The sequence below is a fragment of the Diabrotica undecimpunctata genome, chromosome 9 (genome assembly GCF_040954645.1).
Source record: "Diabrotica undecimpunctata isolate CICGRU chromosome 9, icDiaUnde3, whole genome shotgun sequence".
Classification (NCBI taxonomy): domain Eukaryota; kingdom Metazoa; phylum Arthropoda; class Insecta; order Coleoptera; family Chrysomelidae; genus Diabrotica; species Diabrotica undecimpunctata.
This window is the reverse complement of record NC_092811.1, coordinates 118,182,811-118,201,286: the sequence shown is the minus strand read 5'-3', so window position 1 is coordinate 118,201,286 and position 18,476 is coordinate 118,182,811. Positions and strand designations below refer to the sequence as shown.

The window sequence follows — 18,476 nt, the reverse complement described above, 5'->3', positions numbered from 1 at the left end:
ATTAATTGTCCATACTTCAGAGCCATAACAAAGAACTGATTCAACCATGGGTTGCCCGATTCTTTTTTTGTTCCTTTTGGACATGTGGTGATCCCACCATAAGGATTTCAGACATCCTAAAATTTTACATCCCTGATAAATTCGTGTTTAATTTCGGTTTCTCTCAAGCCGTTCTTAGCAATAAATGGACCTAAATATTTAAATTTTTCCACTTGTTTGATTTCCACGTCCTCGTCTATCAACACTTCAAACCTTGCATCTGAATTGATAATTAAGTAAATATTCTGTTTTCTTCATGCTGACTTGTAACCCCCATTTTAAGTATTCTCTCTATAGACGCTTTATCATAAATTCTAGATCATAAGAATCTTGAGCTAGGATGACTTGGTCATCCGCAAAGTTCAGGGAGAACAGTACGTCATTTCCTATGGGGATTCCCATTCCCTGGCAGAGGTTTTTCCAATTTTGTATACTGCATCCTTGCCTTAGTCCTTTAGTTACTTTTATTGGCTCTGATAGTCTATATTCGATTTTTAGGTAAGTAGTGTTATCCCTGTATACTTCTGTGATTATTCCTAAAAGGTATGGACTAATGTCTAGTTGTTGTTAAGCTTGCCACAATTTAAGTCTTGGAACTGTATTATACGCCTTTTTTAGGTCGATGAAGGCTAGATGTACTTCGGCACCAACCGCTATTCTTTTTTTTTTTTTTATTAATTGTTGGAGTATAAACAAGTTATCAGTGCAAGATCAAAGATCAAAAATTCAAACGTCAATAAACTTATTTTAACCTTCAATTGCGACTTATTCCCATTAAAAGAGATCTTATCTCTGTCGTTAGCCTGGTTGGTGTTTCTCTTCTTCTTCTTTCTTTTTAATGACTGCTCGGATGTAATTGTGAACACTATTTCACCCCTCCGTATTTCCCGACATCTTCACGATCATCTCTCTTACAGTCACAGGGTTCATACCTATTTCTTTATACATTCTGTACCCACTGTACATCTATTACACTCCAGCATTGTGTGAGTAACAATGTCGAAATATTCGCGGTATAGGCATTTATCTGTATCTGTCTTTCTGAACCTATGAAGATACGCCCTAAAACAGACAATCTACCCAGTCCCTTAGGCTCGGGATCAGCATTTTTGTCCACTGAGCAATATCTTCCTTGTTGTTCCACTCTTCTTGTCATCTTTCGATTAATCTTTTCCTTATGAATGTTTCCTTATGAATTCCTACATATAATGAAAAATATTATTAATTATTGTTTATTTATACAATAATTATTGTGTTCTACATATTTAAAGTGGTAATTTAGTTATTCAATTAGCGTTTTGGATTTTTTGTATTGTGTGTGAAAAACAAGTTACATTTTCCTACTATTCTTTATATATTGTTTACTTTATATACCCTGGGGGGGGGGTTTAACCCCCAAAACCCCCCCTGGGTGCGCCACAGCCTGTGCCCATCCTTGGGTGTTTTCTTTGTTAGAATCTAACGGCATGTTTTTTTACTTTTCTAAAAGAGTAGTCTAAGAATTAAAAAAAGTCTCTTTGACGTACTAAGTCAATCTTATATTTTTGTCATTCATTTGTCTATTTTACTTCCGTCAATGTTTAATTAGGGATTAAGATATAATTAAAATATCTTGATTAATTTATTAATATTAGGAATTATTTTTGGTGAATATGCAAGGTTATTTGGCTGTCCGCCAGTTTTTTCTTTTGTGTGAAAAATTAATCCACATGTTGGTGTGTTATTTATGGTTCGGAAACTAAAAAAGTAAACTATCTATAGGATTTCCCAAATGAGTGGATTAGCCATAAAAATTCACAAACATAATCTGTTCCCACATTAAATGCGCTAGTTTTTTACCATACGTTTCTATCCACGCAATAATATATTTATGCATTATATTCCAAAATCACTAAAAATTATCTCTTTATGCTTTTTTGCTTTTCTTCCTTTAGTTTTTGGAATGTATTAATTATGTTATGTAAAATAAACGAGAACGTTATAAACAAAAATGGAGAACTAATAAAAACTTCTACATTTAGAATAAACAATACACTTTTTGATCCCAAAGATCAACACAAATGTATATTCAATAATACCCGTGGAGAAAGATCTATGAGAGATTATGTTACAAAAAACAGAGATATACATATCTATCAAAAATAATCGACGTAAGATGCTTCAACTAAGCAGGTGCAGGGTGCAGGTAGCGACCAGACGTGATAGACCGATACCAACATAAAAAAATTCAGAATCGAAGTACTAAATACGGAATCTACGGAATACTTATACAGAAAAATAAGATCAAAGGAGATTGCTGAGAATGAACTATTAGAAAATGATAACATCGAGGAAAGCTGGGAAAAACTCAAAAATAACATAATGAATGCAGCAACAGAATTTCTTGGAGAGTGGAAAGTAACGAACTCTAATATATCAAAAAAAAATCACATGGTTTAGATACCAAAAAAGAAACCCATATGGTAAAATATGGTTTAGAGAGGAAGTGAAAGGAGTTCATCCCTTTTCTTTGTCCTCTGATCATTCTCCATATTACTTTTTGTGTTTCGAAGTCGTGTTCCATCTGTTTTGAGAAGCTCTGCTAGGGTTCCCTTTTTATTTATCTAACTTAAGTATTCGTTTCATTTCTAATTCGTTTATGTGGTTATATGCCACATATATGTTGTTTGTTGTGTTCTGTATTGTAAAAAAGCTTTCTTCTCTTCTTCGCATTTTGTCTTCACTTCCTCTCTAAATCATGGGATTTTCTTTTTTGATATATTAGTGTTCGTTACCTTCCCTCTCTAAGTGATCCTGTTGCTGCGTTAATTATGTTATTTTTAAGTTTTTCCCAGCTTTCTTCCATGTTATCGATTTCTAATATTTCATTCTCAGCAATCTTGATGTGTGAAGTATTTGATGATGATTCTTGTTTTACATAATACTAGAACTAGGCTATGGTCGGTACCTACGTATGCTGAGTCGAGGCATCTTACGTCGATTATTTTTGATGGATGTATATCTCTGTTGGTAATAACTTAATCTATCTTAGATCTTTGCCCACGGGTATTATTTAATATATACATATATATATATATATATATATATATATATATATATATATATATATATATATATATATATATATATATATTTTTTTTATTTCGAAAAAATATGTGTCTCGACAGCTAATGGTCATTGACACAGGTACAATTTACATTCATGTTTACATGGTTAATACTTTACATTGGGTACAAATTAGTTACAATACATTTTTTATAATACATTTTGTTTTATATTAAAGTGTATAACATTTTCATAGTTGCTGCTGTTTGAGATAAGTATGTCTTTTAGGTCGTTACCAAGATTGTATTTTCTTCTGGCCGCTAGGTAGTGTTGACAGTCAAGAAGTACATGTGTTACGAAAGTCGTGCTGTTGCAGTACTGGCACAAAATCTGATTACTGGAATTCATTAGGTGTCCATGTGTAAGGCGTGTGTGCCCTATTCTCAATCTTCGAATGATAGATTTGTCCTTTCTTTTCATTGGTGGGAGTTGGTGGTAGAAAATTTTTGGTTGTAGAACGCTTAACTTGGTATTGCTTCTTTTCCAATGATCATTCCAAAGGTCCATTATTTTATGTTTGATTATTCTTTTTAAATCTGATGATGTTTGAATGTCTGTTGTTACGTTAAGAGAACATGCTTGTTTTGCTGCTTGATCGGCTTTTTCGTTACCTGGAATACCAACGTGTGATGTAACCCACAATATTGTTACTGTAATTCCATTAGTTTGAAGGCGATTACATATACTCTGGATTTCTTGAACTATTGGATGGATAGAATGTACGTTTCTTATGGACTGCATGGAGGATAGAGAGTCCGTACAGATTGCTATAGTTTTATCATCGTTGAGTGGAGTTTTCACCGCTTGTAGTATTCCATATAGTTCAGCAGTATAAATACTGCAATTGCTGGAGAGTCGAAACAAGTTGACGGTGGTTGTAGTCGTTGTAACAGCACAGCCAACACCTTCTTCAGTCTTAAATGCATCTGAGTAAAGGATCTTATCGAAGTTGCATTGATGTAGTATTTCGTAGAATCTTTGTTTGATAACGGAAGGTGATATTTCATTCTTATTATATTTGGATAATTCGATATTGAAATTTGGAAGTTTACATATCCATGGAGGAGTTTGAGGGACCGTGAAAGGGCTGGTCGACAATAGATTGATATCTAAATAAGGAATTTACATCTGTATAGTGGACGGTACCATTCTAGGATTATTAGTAACTGGTAATTGTCTATTACAAATGAGGTTTCTTGTGGGATTTGTGGGATTTGCTGAAACTCTAGCGAAATAGAGCAGTAGAAGTTGTTGTCGCCTTAGATGAAGCGAGGGTTCGAAATATTCTACATGAATGCTTTCCACCGGACTGGATCGGAATGCTCCTAAACAGAGTCGAAGGGAAGTATTTTGGACTACATTTAGTGAACGTAGTAGTGAGTTACTTGATGACATGTAGAGAACACTACCATAGTCAAGTTTGGAGCGAATAAGAGCTCGATATATTTTTAGTAGTGTTTCCTCATCGGCTCCCCAACTATAATGAGCTAGTGATTTAAGAAGATTCATTCTTTGAAGGCAGCTACCCTTAAGTTCTCGAATGTGTGGTCTCCAGGAAAGTTTTTTATCGAAAATAATGCCAAAAAGCTTTATTTGATGTACTACGTGGAGAAAATTTCCATTCAGAGTAATGGTTGGTGATTGCGTGTTTTGTCGTCTGGTAAAATGAATAACTTTGGATTTGGATGGGGAGAAGTTAAGGCCGGATTGACTGACCCAGTTGTTTATTTTACTTAGAGTGTTTTGTAGTAAAGTATTTGTGATGGATGTGACCTTTCCATGACAGAATAATATTATGTCGTCAGCATATATTCCGTATTGTACAGGGTCGTTTATGAATGAACTAATATCGTTAATACTAAGGAGAAATAGTGTGCTGCTTAGGACATACCCTTGTGGGACACCGTTTGTGGTTGTGTGCTGTGAGGAAGTTTTGCCATTAGTAATTACTTTAAATGATCACTCTGTGAGAACTAATATATATTTGTATTGGTCTTTGTGATCAAAATATGTGTTGTTTATTCTAAGTTCACTATTCGTGCAGAAGTTTATCATCAGTTCTCCATTTTCATTTTTAACATTCTCGTTATGTTTTTGCTTAATTCCGAGCATTACTTGATTGCCTATTCGAGCGTTAAAATCCCCTAATATTATCATCTTCCCTCTGACTTGATCTACTACTTGCTTCCTTCTTCCTTCTTCATTCTTATCTTTGCTGTTACAATCCTTTTTGACATGTGGTAACATTCTTTGAAGTTATTTTGGTACCTTTGGTCTATTAGTACGGCTACAGCTTCTTTTGCCCTATTTTGAACGTTGGTCCCCTAAGTTGAGCGATCTGATTGTCCATATAGTAATTCTTATCTGGGTTTTGGACATTTTTCACTTATCCTTACTTCTTGTCGTGGTCGTCATCATAGTATCAATGCGAGGGTGTACATTGTTTCTTTGAGTAGTATTTGTTTTTACGATTGGTAGGTTGCTAACTTTGCCAATCACCCTCCACATTTTATCAGGACTTGGGACTGGCTGTGGTAACCGCAGAGCTACTCAATCCAACCCGCAATTATCTCCGCAGTGTTGTTTTTCAAGTAGTTAATTATGTCCAATATTTATTGTTTTGTTGGTTTGTCAGGTACATGCTTTTGCATTCTAATATTGTTTACCCAAATGTTTCCTTCCTCTTCGTCATTTCTATCTAACAGCTCATGGAAAAAACTTTTTTATTCGGACATTACATGATCAGCTTCACTTAGATTCGTTCACTCGACATACATACTCTTGTTCTGATAACCCATTTTTGCCTTCCTTACTTCATGGTAGAAATACTGAATTTCTTTATTTGGAACGTTTCTTTTATAGGCATCAACGAATAAAATAATAAGCATAAGTTTTTTAAAAGACGTTTCGAACGTCTGTTATTAATTGTGATATGCATCTATTATTCCATCACCTCATTGTGAAGTTATATTCAAAATACCATTCTAACCTAGCTTTAAGTAGTATTTCAATTGTTTTTATTAAAACATTAGATGTTAGATTTTACCCTTAGATTATGATTATAAGAAAAACCGACGCCTTTGAAAATTTCACGTGATAGGTGCCGGATTCACTGCACTAATTTATATTTTGTATTTGGGTTCGGTGTTTTTTTGGGTTAGATAATTATAGTTAAAGTTTTACTGACATTTTGTATCTCTGCCAAAAATATTTTTTGTAAAATACAAGGAACTAAACTTTCTGTTGACAAATAAACTATATCATAACAATATATTTATGAGTTTTGCTACTCTGTTAGTAAACATAAAATATGTTGAAGTAGAAACTCAGAATAAATCTTACAGTTACCGTTTTTTCTTAAAATTTTGTTTTTAGCATACCATATCAAATAGAAAACTCCAAATAATGTCATACTCTACTCTACACAGTCGCCGAAAAGCTTTAAAAAAGGTCAGAAGCTAGTAATCTGTGTTTATGCTAAAATTTTTACAGAATGTAGTCAAGTTGACATCTTGGATCTAAATCTATCTCAAAGATAAGATAATCGAGGCTGCAAAAGACTGTTAGGCAGCGGTTTCCACGATCCGTAACGGCCCGTTCACACATGGGAGTCCGTTTTACTGGTTTATTTTTAACGAACACGTCATAAATTTGTGCTCTGTACACATAGACACCGTATAACGTTCAACGGATCCGTCATTACTGGATGCGATGTGAACAGAAAACTCGCAGTGTCTCCTCCGCTATTCTACAAGGATGAACGCTGTCGTGTTGTATTGGTATAATTTTATTATCTACGGAGAAGGAAGATTCGACGTTATTGTTAGCATCCACTTATGTCCCAAAGATCTAGAGAGGGTGCTTACAGTTTACTTATGAATCAGTTACGAGGTGATGAATCGAAATTTTACAATTACTTTCGTATGTCAATGTCTACTTTTGATGAACTTAAACTATTGGAAAAGGATTTAAAAAAGCAAGATACTCGATGGAGGAAAAGTATCTGCCCAGAAGAAAAACTAGCGATATTTTTAAAGTACGTACTTTTATCTTTAAAACTCAGACAGATCTACTAACGTAGCATCACTGTATACAGATTATACTGGCTATAGTGCATTATCAGTAGGCTGTGGTCTGCTAAAATAGCCCTGGGATTGATAGTGACTAGCACCAGATGTTTGTGTATAGGCTGACCACTCATAACTTGACTGGCCAACTCTCCTATGTTTAATAGTTTGTAGTGGGTTTATCACCCCTGATTGGAATTCCAAAGTTTGGTCATCATCAAGCAAAGCCAAGGACGGCAAAATACCTGTGAAGAACGATACATTTCGATCATCCTGTTCAATTTTCTTCGGTTTTATCTGATAGTCAATGTAGGACATCATTTTGGCAACAATTTCATTAAAATTTCTTTTGGCTGGTGCTCTGCGTTTTGGCAGGGGAGCTAGATTTTGTTTGTCCTTTTGACTGTCATTGTCAAGTTGTGTCATTCTAGTCACACTATTATCTTCGTTTGTAGGTTCATTCGATGTCGTGGTGTTATCTTCGGTGTGTTCTTCAGTTTGTTTAGCAGAGACGCTTTCGTGCGTTTCACCAGCAACAAGTACTTTTTTCAAAAACAGCATCTGATTATGGTATTTGTAGGGCTTCGTGTTTGAGACAGCGAAACCAGACGTCTTGCAATTCTTTTTATTTTTAAGTGTCACCCAGGCATCTCTCATCTGTCTCTACTTTTTCATAACAAGTTTTCCTAAAACAAGTATAAAACAATTTTATTTTCAGGTATGCAGCATCCGGGTGTTCATTTAAAGATCTTCATTACACCTATCGCGTTGGTGCATCGATTGTTAGCAATAATATTAAAAAAGTTTCAAGATGCATATGGAACAATTCAAGTGAAAAATTTATGCGACTTCCTACATAAATCGACAAATGGGAACAGAGAGTAAGTGGATTTAACAAAAAAACTAATTTTCCCCACTGTCTCGGAGCTGTCGACGGAAAACATATCCGACTTAAAAAACCACTAAATAGCGGTTCACTGTATATCAATTACAAGGATTTTTTTGATCCGACGTCAGTGTCGGATCTTATGGAAAATAATGCAATTAATCAATATTCAAAGAGACAACATTTTGGAAAATGAAGCTAGACGGCAGTCTACAAATACCAGCACCATGCCCATTAACACGAGACTCTGAAACGAGAGTTCCTTATGTGGCCATTGGAGACGAAGGTTTCGGATTACACGAAAATTTACTAAGGCCGTTTGGCGGGACGCATCTGGACAAAAATAAGCGAATATTCAACTATCGTTTGACTAGAGCTAGGAGATACGTTGAATGTGCCTTCGGTATCTTAGCTAATAAGTGGAGAATATTCCATCGGCCTCTAGACATCGATAAAACAACAGCTGTATGGACTATGAAGGCATGTACTATTCTAAACAACTTTATAAGAGACAAGGAGGGCTCAAACAGTGATAATAACGTATCTGAAGAATTTAGTTACGAAAACCTAACCCATGAAGTAAGAACACGAGGTGGTAATACTGCCAACTTAGTTCGAACAGAATTCGTAAACTATTTCATGTCCGAAGCTGGATCAGTTCCATGGCAGGATGAAGCTATTTAGAATGTAATTAAATAATAAAACAGACACTTACCGAACTTTTGTCTTTGTTCCATATCCTCAAAATCATCCATTAAAATAACGCATATTTCGCGCCAACCTGCAATACTTGTAGTATTGTCTTTGTATTTATCATGTAAACATAAAGATGAGAGGAAAGAGAGAATCAAGAGAAGTACACTGTCTGATTTCTGGGGTGATGAAGAAGAAGGAGCCGAAGGACAGAGGATGAAATTAAACCAGGGATCTGAAATCTTGTTTCTTTTTCCTCGGGAGCTAAGAACCGGTAAGTACCAAAATTAGTTTATGGTCTCACGGAAATATTATTTTTTTTTGTTTTCTTTTGGTCATAGGCAGTTCTTAAACCATTTTTTCTTCTGACTTATGGTGATAGGTATGGTTAGTTGTAAATTTTCCTTAATACAGTATTTTCTTATTATTATTCTTCTTTTAAGGTGGTCGTTAATACATGAATTTTAGTTTTTTACTGAGTGGTAAGACCACTACTCTGGAACGCTGGTTAAGGCTCTAGCCGAACACAGTTAATCCGGCAGTTGGGTCTTCTGGCCTAGTGTCATACTCGGTCGGAAGATGTCAGGGTGTCTTGCTCCGTAATATTAGATGTTTAAAAAATATTTTCCCCACCGTTGCCCACCAAAATTGAATGGATACCTTCTTAGTCTCTCACTGGAGTCTGGCAATACGGCCATTAATAAGAAGGGTTAAGTTTAAGGTTAAGGTTGTACACAATATTTCTTTCAGATCGCGGTGAAGAAAAGTCTTGGTCTTGGTCGAAACCAAACGACCGGTATATTTCTACAATCTACAAGAGGGATTATATATAACACTCTTATTAAATCATTTATATTTTTTGAAAAACACATTTAAATATTCAATTTTCTAAAATATTTCATGATGTCAAGTAACACTTAAGAGATAAAAAACAGCAAGAAATATCTGGAACTTAACCTTTATCAGATGATAAATATATAACTTATGTCTAGATAATGTCTACAATGTATTGCTATTAACAGATAATATTGTAATCATCTCTTATTGTAAATTAGCACTTTATATTTTTATCTCTTACAATCTAACAAGGAAATAAATTTGAAAAATTACAGATCTATTAGCTTGTCCTCCAATTCGTACAAGCTATTGTCCAGTGACCGGGTACTGGTCTCTGGAGCAGTAATCCTCGTTGGTAGTTTACGTTTCCCTGAAGTGAATCTACTTAAAATTTTAACATCCTATAAAATTATTACCAACCATGTAACCTAATACCAATTAAATAACATTTAAAGTGTTTTCACCCATCTATTTAGTGGCTTTAAACATGTATATCTAGTAGCAGCACTGAAGATGGAATACTTATTCCGAAAACGTTCTGAAATTTTGATGCAAACTAGAAATAGACGGTGAAATAGACGGCGAAATTGTAGAATAAGTAATGAAATTCAATTACCGAAGAGTAGAGATCACTAGTGACAGGGATATAAGAACAGATACCATAAGGCAAGCATCAAAAGCGGCAAGAGTAAGTGGTTGCCTCCGAGAAACCATATGGAGAAACAAATATCTGACCACGGAAAGCAAAATGAAAGTATACAAGACAACAGTAAGACCAATCGTAACATATACAGCGGAGACAAGGACCGATACAAGAAAGACGAAACAACAAATCAACAATATCGAAATGAAAGTATTAAGATCAAAAGCGGGCATATCATTAAGAGACAGACAAACCAACAGAAGTATACGCGAACAATGCAAAATTAAAAATATTAACAGGTGGATAAAAACAAAAAAAAAAAAACTGGAACGAACATGTAAACATCATAGTAAGTTTATAGAAACGACTACTGCAAAACACACAATCATACACCTGTATCAAGTGCCACATTCCATAAGGAATTCGATAAGCACCGGCTGTCACTTTATCAACCGAAAAAGGATCTATGCGACAAATGTGTCGCTTATCAAACAGGCAATTCAACAGAAGACGAATACAATGAACACATAACACTAAAAAATGAAGCAATAAATGAAAAGAGTGCAGATAAGGAGTCTCAACATGAAGTTTTAACAATGGATCTTCAATAAGTTTTGCTCTCTCCAAAATCCAATGTTTCTGCGCTTTATTACAAGACCAAACTTATCGTCCATAATTTCACACGATTTGACATTAAGCACAAACAAGGCTACTGTTACCTTTGGAACGAGAGTGAGGGCGGATTGACAAGCAACGCATTTACAAGTATAATTCATTTTTTGGAGGGACATGTAAAAGAACATCAATTAGAAAATCAAAGTTACATTAACATTATACTATGGAGTGACGGCTGCGGTTATCAAAACCGAAACATTACTTTGTCAAATGGTCTATTTAATTTTGCACTAGAAAAGGGTGTAACTGTGATACAGAAATATTTACATAAGGGCCATACTCAAATGGAAGTGGACAGCGTTCATTCCGTTATCGAAAGAAAGATTTGAAACAAGAAAATCAATATTCCCGCAGATTACGTATTTATCTGGAAAGCAGCATGTCAAAAAGCTCCTTACAGAGTTGAATACCTTATGCACGACTTCTTCAAAAAATTATTATTATTATTATATTACAAATAAGGGCAGAGGAGCGAGCTCCTATTATGCCCAAAAATCAAAAATAAAAAAAAACATCCTTATAAAACTAATACCAATTATAAAGTTAAGTAAACATAAACAATTAAGTATATCATACAAAAGTTGAATGGTGAGACAGTAAATAAATAAATAAATAAATAATGCTGTCAAAGAAAAAAAAATCCTATAAATAAAATAAACCACTATCAAGTTTATTTTTAAAGATGTTAACACTAGTTGCCGATATGGTGTCTTGATCCAAATTGTTCCAGATATTAAAGATTCTATTTGGCAAGAAGTTCACCCTGGACCTTGCAGTAGTTTGTTCCCTTTTCAATTTGTATCGATGGCCTCTTAATCTTTCGTCTTGATTCAAAGTGAATATGGTGCTTAGGTTCCCAAAGTTATGTTTTAAAATACGGAAGGACATAATTAGATCACCTCGAAGACGTCGCTGCTCGAATGTCGTAAGATGAGCCATGGATAATCTATCTTCATAGTTAGGTCTTACACGACCGTATGCCAGTCTTGTAGCTTTACGCTGAACATTTTCAAGTAGGATCTTATCGCGAATGAGATCTGGATTCCACACTGGTCCGGCAAACTCAAGAATAGGTCTAACGTATATTGAGTAAAGTTTACTAACAGAAGTTAGAGATATACGTGTAAAACATTTACGGATCAAAAACAGTTTCGAGTTTGCACGTTTACACACCGACACTATGTGATCAGACCAATTTAAGTCACTATTAATTATCACTCCGAGATCATTGTGGGAGGTTACCGAGTTTAAGGGATGTCCATTAATAAAGTACGGTAGTGATGGGTTATTTTTGCCGATATGTAAAACAACGCATTTTTCAATGTTAAGCGGAAGTAACCATTCTGAGGACCATTTGAATATTGTGTCAAGATCTTGTTGAAGAACATGTTGGTTAATAGTTGGATTCACATATAATTTTGTGTCATCAGCGTAAATGGAAACCTTACTGGATACGATGAGCGGAAGATCACTAGTGTAGACACAAAATAGTCGCGGTCCAAGTACTGATCCTTGTGGGACTCCACTCTTGACTGGCTTATCTAGTGAGTGGTTTTCCCCAACACGAACCCTGAAGTATCTATCGGATAGAAAATCTTCAATCCAAATGTTCAACTTTCCGCGGATACCATAGTGATCCAATTTAGCTAGTAATCGACGTTTTGGAACACGGTCAAAAGCTTTGGAGAAGTCTAAGTAGACTACATTGACAGGATTCCGATTGTTTAAAGATAATGACCAATCATTCACACAATGAAGTAAGTTTGTGATCGTTGAACGACCTTTGATAAAGCCATGCTGTTGGTGAGGGATGATATTTTCTTGAAGAAGAAACTCAGACATAGCTTTTGAAATAATCGATTCCATGACCTTGCCGACAATAGGAACCAGGCTGATTGGACGATAGTTATTGCAATCAAGTTTATTTACTTTCTTGAATATAGGAGTAACCGAATCCAATTTCCAGGACGAGGGGAGAGAACCTTGATTAAAAGAAGCATTCATTATAAGAGATATAGGGATGGCTACAGATTCTGCACATTGTTTGAGGAAAAAAGAGGTGAGTCCGTCTAATCCAGGTGATGAATTATTTCGTAGTTTCCTTAAATGATGTTTAATTTCATCAGGTGTGAAAGATATATTGTCAAGAGTTTTAGACAAACGTGGGCACATTATTTGAGGAATGGTATCGTTAGGTTCATCTGTAAAAACCTGAGAAAAGAATAACGATAAACATTCCGAAGATTCGTTATTAGAAGAACATAAAGACCCGTCAGCTTTTTGAAGTAACGGTATGGAGACTTTAGAAGATAAAGCTGTACGAATGTACCGATAAACTTTTTTACCATTACCACTAGCAATGATAGATTCTTCAAATTCTGTTCTTAACTTTAGCAAAGATTGTTTGACTCGGTTAGAAAAATTACGGTGGGCGAGAAAATCATCAAGGGATCCAGTAAGTTTATATCTTCGCCAAAGCTTTCGCTTATGTCGAATTAAATGGGTAGCTGAGAGGTTAATCCAAGGTTTTAGTCGGTTTCTGTATAGCTGCCGTTCGGTTGTATAATCAGAAATTGTAGTAATAGCAGTATGAAGAAAAGAGTCCCACATTGACGATGGATCAGAGTGATTAAGAAAAATAGATTGCCAGTTTAACTGGGATAAAACTGAATTTACATTAAAGAAATCAGTAGTGGCATACGTTACGAAATTATTTTTGCAAGGCGGTGTTAAACTAAATTGAATGTGAGCAGTAATAAGTGAGTGGTCAGAAAGACCCACAGGAGAGGACACTTCAAGTGTAGAAATTAATTGATCGTCATTTGTGAAAAATAAGTCTAAAATTGAAAGATTATTGTTCGCTCTAAACCTTGTAGATTCATATATAAATATGATGAATTGAAATATTTTAAATCCATTAGACCAGGAAAAATCTCTGGAAAATTGGTAATCGACCTAAAAGCATTGAAATATTCCAACGATGGAGTGTTTTTTAAACTTTGACATTCGGAAAAAGATTGGCAAACTCTTCCAATAAGACTGAACATAAGCAGCGTTTAAGCAACTAATACAGATAATATACCGGTATTATACAAACAAAGACTAAAAATTAAAGCAGAAAAATATGCACACCTCCAACAACTTAAGACGAGCATGGAAAGCGATTATCACGATTTCTATAATAATTTACCTCATCATTAGTTAATTCTTTTTAGTTTTTAAGTTTTCTTAATGTTCTACTTTTTCATCCTTTTTAGTTAAGTTTATAAATCTTATCATCATCATCAGTGGTGCTACAGCTCTAGTTGAGCCTTGACCTTCCCCAGTCTATTTCGCCAGTCGTTTCTGTTCATCGCCAACCGTTGCCAATTTGCCGCGCCGATTTTCCTTGCGTCCTCGTCCACACCGTCCCTCCATCTCAGTCGTGGTCTGCCTCTACTCCTATTTCCCACTGGGACCGATAATAGAGTTCGTCTGGGTGGGTAATTTTCATTTGCTCTTGACACATGTCCAGCCCATCTAAGCCTACCTATTTTTATGAAGGATATTACATCTCTACCATTTACTATTTTTTTATACTTCTCGTACAATTCGAAATTATATCGCCTTCTCCAAATACCATTCTCACAGAATGCGCCCATTATTCTTCTTAGTATCTTCCTTTCGAAGACGAGCAGAAGATTTGCGTCTGTTTTGGAGATGGTCCATGTTTCTGACCCATATGTCAGCACTGGTAGGATGAGTGTTCTATATATTATTAGTTTGGTTTTCTGGCTTAAATTTCTGTTTTTTAGCTGCTTGCTTAGTCCAAAATAACATTTGTTTGCTAGCAGTACCCTCCGTTTTACTTCTTCAGATGTGTCATTATCGTTTGTTATGAGAGAACCCAAATATGTAAACTTATTTACTACCTCAAAATTATATTGGTCTATACTGAAGTTTTCTTCGGCGTTTCTAGCTCTATCTCTGTTATTTGGAATAGATGCTAACATTTTGGTTTTTTCCTCGTTTATTTTAAGGCCCATATTTTGTGCGGCTGTCAAGAAGGTGGAAGTCATCTCTTTAAGTCCTCGTGTAGTACGTGCGATCAAATCCAGATCGTCAGCGTAAGCCATAATCTGCGTTGATTTATTAAAGATTGTTCCCCTATTGTGTAACTCGGCATCTCTTATAGTCTTTTCTAACGCTATATTAAAGAGAAGGCACGCCAGCGCGTCTCCCTGCCGTAACCCTGCATATGTTTCAAACGCTTGTGACATATCGCCTTGTATTTGCACTCTGCAGATCACTTTACTCATAGTTGTTTTTACGAGCATAAATCATAAATCTTATACTTTCATGAATAAACATATTTTATGTTGATTTTTTATTACATAATGTTTTATTTTAAATGGTAAGAAAAATGATTATCTCCAATTTTTAAGCTAAAATACAAGAAAGCAAACTGCGTATCTCTAAATATTAGAAAAGTATCTAATACTTTCCACCTTTATGATATTTTCTAATCAATAAAAACAATAACTATGGTCAACGTAAATACATTTAAAGGTAAAGTCGTTTTTAAATCGTTTTTTGTGTCTCCTGTAAAATATGTATGAAAGGAGTTACGCACTATGCAGATTAAGCCGACGATATATGGAACACTCGTCAAAAGACGCCTTACTGTTATTAAATTTGTTGTATTTTGTTTGTTGTCCATGTTGACTCAGATAAATATACGTTCGTACATTTATACACGTATCCTTCACGAAAATTCTCGGAACTATGAGAATATATTTTATTTACCAATAAATGGTCCAAATTCCGATTTGATAAAAACGTTTTTGTTGAAAGTTAGGGATTAATTAGAAGCGAAATGTCTATATGTTATCTAAAGTTCAGAAAAATAAAAATATAAATTTTTGCTTATATAAAATGGTAGTATTTACTTTTTTTAATTAATCTAGATAAATATTTCATTACAGATAAAGTATTCAAGATATAAATATAGTAGGTAAAACAGTTGTTTTTTTTCTTATACTCCATCCCCGTTGAGCTAAGCGATCATGGAAAATTCGTCTCTGTTTTGGTCTATAAAATAAAGTATTAGCCCAATATGATCAAACAACGATATAGAACAACTCAGTTGCTACATAAAACATAACTTTATTTAAATATTTAACCTATAACCTATATAGTTCACAGAGAACAAAACGATAAAACACGGAGCATCATTGAAACCTGTCAGCGTTCATTCACCACTGTTTCTTATCAAATAAAAGTTATCATTTAAATAGTATTAAATACACATCTGCACTATTATATGCATGATTTTAATATAGTTTTGAATATATTATCTCTATTTTTCTTTATAATATAGATTGGTAAAAACTTTTAAAATTTACAATCTGCAAGTCAGGACTATTCTCAAAAAGTGTTGTGGAATATTTGCATATGCTTATCAAGTTCAAATTTAGTTTTAACATAAAGTATATAGGTACTTGGAAATATGGGCTTCCGAGGTCAGTCTCCCGAGTCCCCAGACTGATCACGTACATTGATCAATTATCAAAGCATTATGCCAATTATCAAAGCCAATGTATAACGATAAGCCTACCAAAGAGAATTTAAATACTATTATAAAAATAATACCTCAACCAACCATGAGAGCTTATCGTCTATGCTTTGCCTAGTTCAGTCTCTCAAGTGTGAATTCGTCTTGTCTTAAACTAGGAATTAAACCACGAACCCCTAACTGGTAGCAAATAAAACAATTATTTAACTAGACATATTTATTAAAAATAAAAAAAAAAACCCTGCCAATGCTTTACAATAAATAAATTTGGCGATACTTATGGCTTCGATGGGTGATTGTGTGGACAACTGTGGTTTGCTTGTAATGAACAACTATGAGTCGCATATTTTACGATATATCTTTGATGTGTTTTCAGTCTTGAGACAGAGCCGCTAATCCAGTTAATATAAAATCTGGATTTTGATCTACAGGGATTGTTACATTTGATAAAAATATATTTTCTGAAGAGGATTTTCTATCTTCATCTGTCACAGATCGTCCTACATCTGACAATATGGCTTCTGCATCTACAAGTTCGGTACAAGATCGGGAAATTTCAGATCCGCAAACACCACCTAAAAAGAACTCATTACAAGACATAAATAATTTTATATCTCCAGTACTTATTCAACCCTATCCAAAAGCGCCTGCTAGAAAAATTTCTAATAGTGGTAGGAAAAGAGGCCATGTATGATTGCAACCAACACACCGAAGAAAAATCTACTTGAGGAAACTTTGAAGGGAAAAAATATAGTCGCAAATAAAAAAAAAGAAAGAAGTTGAGAAGAAAATCCTACAGTAGGAATCATCGGACCCCAAAAGTGATGGAGTAGAGTACAACGATAATTCGTCAGATGATAGTTTCGAACTCGAAGAAGAAAGGCTGCATACAGAAATTTCTAAGGGTGATTACATTGTTACCAAGGTTTTTGGGAAAAAACGTGTTAGAAATTTTATGGCAGCAGTTGATAATGTGAATCAAACAGATTTTGAGGTCAGATTCTTAAAGAAAAATATGCCATCAAATATTTTCAGTTTCACTTCTGAGCCTACAGCTACAGTGAGTGTTACTGACATTGTAGTAGTTAAAGATAATAGAGCAAGATATAAGGGAATGATTTATTTTAATACAGATTTATCACAATACAATTTACATTATTTACATATTAGTATTATATAGATTTTGTAAGCGTTTCTGGATGAATGTTTTAGCTTTTCTTAAAAATAAAGGTTGTTTTGGCGAAATTCATTGTCCATTATTTCCTTTATGGTTGTCCATAGTCTCCTTGAGAGTAAGGAGACAATGGACAGAAGCACCTCTGCGAGTTATACTCTCCCATAAGGACTGTGTTCATTTTAACACAATGAAAAACTGCCTACAAGTTAGTTTTATGTATTGTATTTGGTAAAATATAGTATACGCCTAAGTTAATTTTCTAATCCTTGTTTTGATAGTATATCTAAAATCTGTCCAAAGTCTCCCAGGCCTTCCCTAATTGGTAATAGATGTTCAGTAAGATAATTAACTACATTACAATTAGTGCAGAACAAAACGGCTCCAAGAGAAAACAAACTACGTCACTTTACGTAGTAATTTTCTATAATTTTCCTTCAATACTTATTGTGAAATATTACTACAGACACTTTAGTAGTAGTTGTATAATTGATGAAGCAACTCATTAAATATTACTCATTTTTGTTTGAATTTGACCTCTGCTCCCTTTGTTTTCATTTTTACAATTGAAATCGTATCGGGCATTCTCCGCCAGCTATGCATTTATCGATAATCAATTACTTACATATTGTCGGCGAATGAAATATGAACAAACAACATTCTGAATGGCATTTATCGAATTAATCAGTTAATCTAGTTACTAGAATGTGACTTTTAAATAAAGATGCAAAATGTAAACAATATGCCTTCTTCAAACATAATCTGACCTCGCTACACTCAAAACGTGGATCAAGAAGTTCGAG

General features: G+C 34.5%; 1 protein-coding gene across 1 annotated transcript; it reads left to right on the top strand.

Moving 5' to 3' along the window:
- The first annotated feature begins 8,289 nt into the window (after window positions 1-8,289).
- Window positions 8,290-8,781, top strand: LOC140451286 (uncharacterized). The gene has a single exon (XM_072545030.1). The coding sequence runs from the start codon at window positions 8,290-8,292 to the stop codon at window positions 8,779-8,781; it is 492 nt and encodes a 163-aa protein (XP_072401131.1).
- Window positions 8,782-18,476: the final 9,695 nt, after the last annotated feature.